This window comes from Notamacropus eugenii, chromosome 5, assembly GCF_028372415.1.
Source record: "Notamacropus eugenii isolate mMacEug1 chromosome 5, mMacEug1.pri_v2, whole genome shotgun sequence".
NCBI classification, from domain to species: Eukaryota; Metazoa; Chordata; class Mammalia; order Diprotodontia; family Macropodidae; genus Notamacropus; species Notamacropus eugenii.
The window spans coordinates 347406861-347416712 of NC_092876.1; the positions used below are offsets into that span (position 1 = coordinate 347406861).

At 39.3% G+C, this 9852-nt stretch overlaps 1 protein-coding gene across 2 annotated transcripts in view; it reads left to right on the forward strand.

Annotated features, from left to right (window-relative positions):
• Positions 1-9595, forward strand: part of IGSF11 (immunoglobulin superfamily member 11) — a 194225-nt gene extending 184630 nt beyond the window's left edge. For both annotated transcript variants that reach the window (XM_072613941.1, XM_072613942.1), the window contains exons 5-7: positions 41-163; positions 1569-1719; positions 9008-9595. In XM_072613941.1, the coding sequence (XP_072470042.1) occupies positions 41-163; positions 1569-1719; positions 9008-9452 (719 nt within the window). In that variant the 3' untranslated portion in view covers positions 9453-9595. The remainder of the gene's footprint in view (positions 1-40; positions 164-1568; positions 1720-9007) is intronic.
• The last annotated feature ends 257 nt before the right edge of the window (positions 9596-9852 follow it).

Consider the following 9852-nt stretch of genomic DNA (forward strand, 5'->3'; position numbering starts at 1 on the left):
TTTCCACCTCTAAATACTCTTTTTGTTACTATCCTTACAGACCAAATCCAGGGAACAGTTACCCTCCGTAATATCAGCTCTGTCTCTTCTGGCTTATACCAGTGTGTGGCTTCTAACGCCATTGGGACCAGTACTTGTCTCTTGGATCTTCAGGTCATTTCACGTGAGTCTATCCAAGGCCAATGTTAGTGCTTCCTGGTTCTAGAACAAAAAAGCATGGATTCAAGCAGATATCTTGAGGAATGGGGTATTCTGATTAGTCAGTCAGTAAACATTTATTAGTTATCTAGGATGTACTAGGCAGCATACATAGCAATACTAAGCTCTGGAGGAAACAAAAAGAGACAAGAGAGTCCCTGCCTTCAAGGAGCTCATAATCTAGTGGAACTAATTAATTGATGATTACTTAACCCTTCTTTCTGCCAATTGTCCTTGAAAATTCTTCTGATACATGATTTCATTAGGCAGCTATGTGACTCAGTGGATAGAATGCTGGGTTTGGAGTTAGGAGTACCTGAATTCATATCTGGCCTCAGACACACACTAACAGTGTGACCCTGGCCAAGTTACTTAGCCTCTATTTGCTTTAATCTGCTGGAGAAGGAAATAGCAAACCAGTCCGGTATCTTTGACAAAAAAACTCAAGGACCGTATGGTCCATGGGTCATTAAAAGTCTGCATGGTAGAATGAATAAAGAGCCAGGCCTGTAGTTATCTCCAGAGGTATTGATGAGATAGGAGTCATCAGTTCAGTTCTTTCCTGAGTTCAAATCTGACCTCAGACCTCTCAGAAAAACAGTTTCTAGGATTCATCATATGGGCAGCTAGATGGAACAGTGACTAGAATGCTGAGCCTGGAGTCAGGAATCTGAGCAAGTCACTTAACTCGGTTTGCCTCAGTTTCCTCATCTGTATAATGAGCTGGACAAGGAGAGGGCAAATCACTTCATTATCTTTGCCAGGAAAACCCCAAATGGGGTCACAGAGAGTTGGTCATGACTGAAAACAAGTGAACAACACCAGATGGTTTCATTGGTATGGATATAGCACTGTAGACTCATAGCTTTAGAATTTTAAAGGATCTTAGAGGTTATTTTAGTTCAGTTCTCTCATTTTACAGATGAGGAAACTGAAGCTTAAAGGAGTCATAGATTTTTGAGCTAGGAGGGACCTCAGTGGTTATCTAGTCCAACTCCTCTACTTTATAGATTGGGAAACAGAGGCCAGATTTGATCTCATGAAGATGAATCTTTTTGACTTCAGGCCTAACACTCTATTCACTGCACCATGTAGCTACTCATATTATGAATCCTAGAAATTGGTTTTTTTGAGGGGTAAACTGTGATATAATCTGTGTTATCATTTATGTCTTTTATAAAGGTGGAATGGAAATCCTAGACAGTTTGTTAATGGACATTCCAGTCAATTGAAGCTTTATTGTTTATGAGTGAACCAGACTGGACAGTTGTACATGCTGAGTATTAGATGCTTCCTTGGTAGCATCTCTTGGGCTTACTCAGCGTTGAGCCAATGCTCTTGTTCTTTCTTTTTTTCAATGAATATCACAGCCCAGCCCAGGAGCATCGGTGTCATTGCGGGGGTTGTTAGCAGTGCCGCAGTGGTCGTCATCCTCTGTCTTATCTTGATGCTCGTGGCGTTCTTTTACTGGAGGAACAGAAATAAAGAGGAAGAGGAGGAAGAGATCCCTAATGAGATAAGGTTTGTTGGCTATCTCCGTTTGTATTTGTTCACCTTAGTAATGAAAATTTCCTCACTGGTTTTTCAACCATGGTTTTTAAGATTACAACAGTGACTAATACCCACCTACCATTTCTCAGGTTGTGAGCAATTCTTGAAACTATGAGAGAAATTTTCAACACATGATGGAGGTGGGGGAGAAGGGGGAGCCAGATTGTTAAGGGATTGTATGTATTGAGAAAGTGGATGTTTACATCATATTTGCATAACTTAAAAAATTGGTATTTAAAGAGGAGAGATATAGGGCTATGTCTAGGGTGGGTAGAAGGGTCAAGGGAGGGCTTTTTTAAGGATTCAGGAGAGATGGGAAGGAGCCAATAGAGAGAGAGAAATTGAAGATAAGTAGGAGAAAAAGAATAATTGCTGGAGTGAGCTTGTGAAGAAGGCAGAAGGGAAGAGGTCCTGGGTGTGGGTGGAACACAGGTTCTTAACCTAGGGTTCTTGAACTTGTAATTTTTTTTTTTAGCATTTTGATAACTATATTTTAGCACAATTGATTTACTCTGTAATCCTATGTGTTTTAGTTTGTACATTTAAGACTATTATTCTTAGAAGTGGAGCCACAGATTTCACCAACCAAAGGGGTCCATAACATAAAAAAAAAAACAAACTAGATTCTCCTGAGGTAAAGAAATTAGCCTTAAAAATATGTCTGTGTCCAGATGGAAGGAGTAGAGACTTTTGGAGGAGGGGAAATTGGGGTGTCCCTTTGAATGATCTCAGCTTTCTCAGTGAAATAGAAGGCTAAATCATTTACTGTAAGTGTCAGGGAATGGGTGGTAAGGTAAGTGATGTTCTTTCACCCAGCTGGAAATTTGGGGACTTGAGAAAAGAAGAAAAAGTTTAGAATAGTTGGTGTGGAGAATGAACTAGAGAGTCACTGGAAGTAGCTGGTAGGACAGTTAAACAGCAGGAAGAGCCCAGAAGATATTATGCACTGTCAATTTGTAAGGAACTTTGTAGACCTTAAAACGCCAAATATAACTGAGTTGTTACGATTATTGTTGTGTCAGTAGCTTCAGAGATGCTTGTGTGGGAAGAGGAAGAATTTATACATGGTAGCTCTTGGCCAGACTCTTAGTCTTCATGCTAGTAGGGGCAGTGTTGTAGGGCTTGCCATGGAGTGTGGTGCATTCCACAGATGAGACATTGGAGAGAACAGTAATCACTATTCAAAGGAAGTTTCATATGTGATGAAATAAATTTATGTATGAGATGAAGAATAATATCTAGATCTTTCACGTGATGGTCTTCCCAGGTGGGATTAATATTAATATTCATGTTCCCTATCAGGTAGTTTAGATTGAAAACATAATTGGACTCAGGGAAGATCTGTACAGATTTGTGGATAGTAGAGTCATAAGTTAAGGGAAACAAGATGTGATTTGGGGATATATTCTTCAATTTTTGAGGTTTATATCATCTGTCCAACAAATTATTCCTCAATGATACAATGGGAGACAGAATACTGGGCTCTACAAATTTTAAGTCAGATGCAGTATGGTGAAAGAAAGAAAAATGTCATATTATTATCCTTGAGAACTCACAGGGAAATGGAAATTAAGCAAGTGGCATATTTTAAACCTTGTGTGTTTAATGAATGTGTTGAGGTCAAATGAATTAATTGTCCATTTGAATGAAATTTCTTACTGGGGTTGTGTAGAACAATTAAGTGCAATATAGACCATAACCCAATAATGACAGTATCTTTCTCAGAGTGAATGTTAGATTTCTTAAGTATAATTCTTATTATACTCTGGAGTCATTCCTCTCCCTCCCCCATTCCCCTTATCTTTTGGAAACTCATTATGTTGAAAGTTAATGGGGAAAATCTTATTTTATAATAACAAATCTTCACTTGCAGATGATTTTCCAGGAGCATATTTATTTCACAGGTAAATTGAAGTTCAATCTATAGTTAACAAATCTTGACAGTGTAGGCCACATATTATTTCTTCAGTAATGGTGTTTTGAATATTTGTGTTAGTGGGATAGCTCACATTTAACTATGCATTTCACCTGTGAAGATGTTAAAACTGGAGGCCCTCAGTGATCATACATTTAGCAAGTGGGGCCTACATTCACCTCTCTCTTTTCAGTTTTTCATTTAACTGATGATTGTTCCTCTGATTTAGCCCCTACAAAGATGGAGCCTGGTAAAAGGTGAAATTCTGTTTGTGTTTACTCTTTTGTTCCTAAGACTAGTTATTTTTGTACTCTTTTGATATAGTAAGGGGCTTTAATGAGGACAGCAATAATTTGTCAAATAACTATACCATTATGTTGAGGACAGAAGTATCAGCAAAGGTTTAGTTTGCTAATTTCTTGATGGATTTCCCTGTAACAATGCACATATTTTAATTTAATTTAATTAATTTTTGTTACATTTTAAGTTCCAAACTGCTTCCCTTCCTCCCTCCCCACTCCAGACTAGAGAAGTCTACCATTTGATATAGATTTATAAATCTATGTAAACCATACTATGCATGCTTCTGTTTATCAGTTCTTTCATCTGGAGGTGGATAGCATTTTCTTTTATAGGTCCTTTGTAATTATTCTGAGATATTCTCTTGGCTCTGCTCATTTCACTTTTCATTTTTCCATTCAAGTCTTTCCATGTTTTTCTAAAATCACCCAGCTCATCATTTCTTACAGCAGATATGCACGGCTTTAAAAACTCAGTGCCCCAAACTTAGCTGATTCACTATGCTAAATTATTTCAGTTTTAATCAAAAGAAGTCTATGGACTTAGAATCCTAGAATTGGAAAAGAGTGAAATGGGATGATTTCACAACATCCAATAAATGTTCCACTTGCAAGAGGTCTTTAATCAGAGATTGGATGACTTATTTGTCATATTGTTCAATGGAAAAATCCCTAGATGAGAAGTCACTGGACTTGGGCTTTAATTGTGATCATTCTTCTTACTACCTGTATGACCTTAGGCAAGTTGTTCACATCTCTGGGCTCTAGTTAGTAGGTGTTATCTCATTTGATTCACACTATCGCCTTGTGAGGTGTGTGCTGTTGTTATCTCCTTTATACAGATGAGGTAACGGAGGCTGAGGGAGGTATAAGGACACGTCTAGGGTCACACAGTTATCTGAGGCAGGATTTGAACTGAGGTCTTCCTGATTCCAAGGTCCACCTAGCTGCCAAAAAGACCCAAGTTTGAATCCTGCCGCAGACACTTGCTAGTTTTATAATCCTAAAAAAGTTACTTTGTCTTATCCTGTTTCCTTATCTTTGAAGTGAGGATAATAATAGTTCCTACCTTATAGGGTTGTTGTGAGTACCAAATAAGATAATACGGAGTTAGCTACCATGCTGTGCTGACCTTTAAGCTTTATTATATAAATGTTTGCTTATTCTAATGGCAATAAAGTGGCCCCTGTCCAACACCCGAGCACTCAGGTCACTGTGCTCATAGGAGCCAAAAAAGGTCTAAACAGAATGCTCAAGGACTGTCTTAGATCTTGCAGAGCTGTGCCAAAGCCACCAGCCTAAGTCAGGAGTGAAAGACAGCACACTGAGGAAAGTGTAAAAAGTTTTTAATGAATTAGAGTGAAGAGCACACGGGACTTTGAACTGAACAGCCTTTCCGGTACTTATTAGCCATGTAGCTCAAGATCAGTGACTTTGTAGTTTAAAACCCCACTTTCCTTATTTGTAAAATATCTGCTCTGCATATACCACAGATGTTGTGGTTCTGGGAGATTAGTTATCATCATCATCATCTTCATCTTCATCATCATCATCATCTTCATTATCATAACAACTACCTTTTAAAAAGACTTTTTACTTTCCAGAGTGCCTTCATATCATTATCTCATGGAACCTCCCTGGATGTTAGTGCTCTTTCCTGCCTCAAATCATTTTGAATCTGTTTATATTTTGGCACATTTTATGTCCCACCTGAATGCATGCTCCTTGAGGGCAGGATCTGTTGTTAATTTTTATCTTTGTATCCCCAGCACCTAGCATGGGGCTTTGCACAGAGTGGCCACTTAATGAATGTTTTTTTAAATTTAGCGGAATATAAATGGCAAATTAGAGTATGGGTGTGGAAGTAATTTGCATCTATAAAGTGCTGTACAGATGGAAGGTATTACAATAATTATTATCACTGGCAAATTGAAATGATTTGATTATCCCTTTAGTGCTCCAGGAGTGGGTCCTACGCTGAGGTCATTGTTCTGGGAGAACTGTGGTTCTATTTAGTTGGCAAGACAGTTTGCAATGAAGAATCAGAATAGGTTAGTAAGACCAGTTAGGTTCTTGATCAAACAAGATGACACGTGTAAAATACTTTGCAGACCTTTATATGTAAAATGCTTTGCAGACCTTAACGTGCTCTTCTTATTGTTCTCAGGTCTGGTTACTTCCTTGTATGACACAGAGGATTAGAGATTTAAATGTGGAAGGGATCTAGATGTTTTCTGGAACAGCCCCTTCTTTTAAAAATCAGGAAACCCAAGCCCAGAGAAGTTACTAACTCGCTCAAGGTCACACAGATAGTAAGAAGAATGGTCAGAATTGAAGCCCAAGTCCTATGACTTTTAATCCAGAGTTCTTTCCCTTGATAAATCCTCATACCCCACCTGATCTAATTAACCACCCGCAGGTCCACTTGACCATAGCCAGAGAATAAGTTAATCACTTCTTAGCTGGTGCTCCTGGAATAGGGGATGTCCAACAGATTCCTTTCTTCTATTCTTACACAAGGTACATTGAAATATTGGAGATGTTGGGAGAGATCCTGGACAACTCTGGAAATTCATATACCTCCTTTACAGGGGAAAAGAAGAACATGGGGTTTAAACTGAGAAGGGACTTTCTAGATCATCTAGTCCATCCCCAAATGAGGAAGCTGGGCTTAGAAAGATGAAGTCATTTGCCCAGGGTCGTGTTGACATTGGTGATGGTAGATTTGGAGTGCTGGGTCTTGGACTTGAATGACTTATCATCTTACTACTTGTGTGACCTTAGGCATGTCACTTTACTACAATGAACCACATTTTTTCCCCTGTAAAATGACTTTCTAAACATCCTGCTTTTCCTGTTGTCTGTACTCGAACCTTGGACTGTCTGAGTCATCATGCTTATCTCAGTGTACTGAGAACTCAGTTCCCCTGTTCCTGTAACTCTCCAACCCCTTGTGCCTCAGTTTATATATGTAAGGTACCTACTTCCCTCCCTGGATCAGCCCATCTTCCATTGACTGAAAATTATATAAATGTCCTCCTTGCTTTCCCCGCATTGAGCTACGTTGGCATTAAACTGACTTCTCCACATGGTCATGTTTGTACTTGCTTAATAAAAGATCACTCTTGACTTTTACAGACCTCTAGGGTCTCTTCCAGCTCTAAGTCTGTGATCACAAGTTAAAGTATTATTTAGGTTATTTCTTTAAGTCCAATCCAACTCGATCTAACAAGTATTTATTAAGTACCTACTATGTTCAGGGCACCGTGTTAGGTTCTGGAGAGACAAAGATAAAATAAAACAAAACAGGAACAACCTTTGCCCTTAACGAACTTATATCCTACTGGGAGTTAGAGTATGTAAACAGAATAAAACATGACTAAGTGAGGAAGGAGACAGTACCTAGGAGGTAGTGGAAAAGCTTCCCGTAGGAGGTGTCATGTGTTAATAAACCTTGGGGGAAACCAAGTATTCTAAAAGGCACTGGTGAGAAGTGCATTCCAGGTATAGGGGCAATAGTGTCTGAAGAAGCACCAAGGTGGAAAATGGAATCTAGGCCACTCAAGCTGGAAGATAGAGGGCATGAGTAAGTATTACAACTGAGTCTGGAACCCAGGTATTTTTTTTAAATTTTTTTTTTCAGATGGAGATTAGCTTTCTCTCCTCCCTATCTCCTTTCCCTCTCCTACTTCCTTTCAGTTGAGAAAGCAAGAAAAACAAAACTTCCATTACACTCATATATGTCAAGCAAAACCAATTTTTTTGCATTGGTCATTAATTTTTTGATGTGTGACAGCCACTTAAGTTTAACTCCTACATGAAAGAAATCCCCACTGTAACAAATAATGAGTAATTAAAAAAATTGCCAAGAAGGGAGAATCCACCACCTCTCAGGCAGACTATTCCACTGCAAAAAACTGCATTGTTCAGTTTGCAGTCTGAAGTCCATCACGTCTGTCAGGAGATAAATAGTTGGTTTCATGATGAATGCTCTGGTATTGTGGCTGGTCATTGTGAAGGTTAGAGTTCCTAAGCCTTCCATGTTGATTGCCTTTATAGTACTGTTGATATTGACAATTGTTCTCCTGTTTCTGCTCTCTTCACTTTGCTTCAGTTCATACAGATCTTCCCAGATCTTTCTGAAACTCTCTCATTTTATCTTATAACACAGTATTATTCGATAACATTCATATACCATAACTTGTTCAGCCATCCTCCACTTGATGAGCATCCTCCCAGTTTCCAGTTCTTTGACACCACAAAAAGAGCTGCTATATTTTTGTACATATGGGGGTCCTTTTCTTCTGATTTGATCTCTTTGTAGGACCCAGATCTTCTGACTCCTTGTCGAGCATTCTGTTTTGAGTTTAAAATGTCATAGAAGACTGAACCAGATTCACAGAATTTGAGAGTTTGAAGGAACTGTGGCAACCATCTAGTCCCAACTCTGTATGAAAGGAATTCATCAATATAACATAAATTATGTGTGGATGAAAACCTCCAAGGAGGGGGAACTCACCACCTCTCTCAGTTAGCCCATTCCACTTTGGGAAAGCTCAGATGGATTGGAGGTTTTTTCTGACATCAAGCCTAAATTTATCACTTTGTAAATTTTACTTGTTGCTCTTCTTTCTTCCCTCTAGGGCTGAGAGGAATAAATCTAAACCCTTTTCCACATGACAATCCTTCAAGTAATAGTTACCATTTAATGCTGCAAATACTTGAAGATGGCTGTCATGAACGAATGAATGAATGAATGCTACGTGTGACCTTTCTGAGTTTTTATTTCTCTATGCTATTCATACTCAGTTTTCTTTAACTAGTCCTCATATGACATAGATTCTTCAAACCTTTTACCATCCTACTTACTCTACTCTGGTCACTCCCTAGCATTTCAATGTCCTTATTAAACTGTGGAAGCTAGAGGAAGAGGATTTGTGTTACACAGATGGTTTTAGCCTTGTCATGAGTAAGCTGAGCCTGTGGGTAATGATAGAAAATAAGTCTTGATTAAATTCTAAATCATATCCTTGTTTCTTTCCAGGGAAGATGACCTTCCACCAAAATGTACTTCATCTGCCAAAGCTTTCCATGCCGAGGTCTCATCTTCAGAGAATAACACACTGACCTCTTCTAATACTTACAATAGTCGCTACTGGAATAACAACCCCAAAGTTCATCATACCATGGAGTCTTATGGCCACCTGGGAGACTTGCATCAGTCCTTCTCTCTCCATTCAGGCAGTGCCAATATACCATCTATCTATGCCAATGGAAGCCATCTGGTTCCACCTTCAGTGAAAACTCTGGTTGTCACTGCCAACAAAGCACCATCACCACAGGTCACGTCCAGGAGCAATGGCTCCATCAGCCGGAAACCTCGGTCACAGCACACACGCTCCTATGCCGTGAGCCAGACCACTCTAGAGCGAATTGGTGCAGTGCCCGTCATGGTGCCAGCCCAGAGTAGAGCAGGTTCACTCGTATAGAGCTGAGATAGTCCAGGAGAAGAAGATCTCACTATAGAAGGGGTAGAATGCTGGAAAGGAGATTGTTTTCCTCATCCTCACATCAGTTTAAAAACAATGCAGTGGGCAGAGCTCTGCATCGCTCCATCTTGAGATTTGCAAGACCCTCCAGTATGACGATTCCACTCTACCCTGTGAATCCATTGGGTTCTTACTACAAAGTCGAATCTCATAGATGTGCCAAGCCCAGGGAGAGAGTAAAGAAGTCAGGTAAAACCCAAATTCCAGTCCAGAGGGACTTATTTTCTAATCTATACCTAACTTACTTTTTTCTTTCTTTTAAAAAAGGACTAAAGTGCCAGGTAGTATTTGGAAATTGAAAACCACTTTGGAAGAAAGGTTCCTATGGAGAAGTGATGTT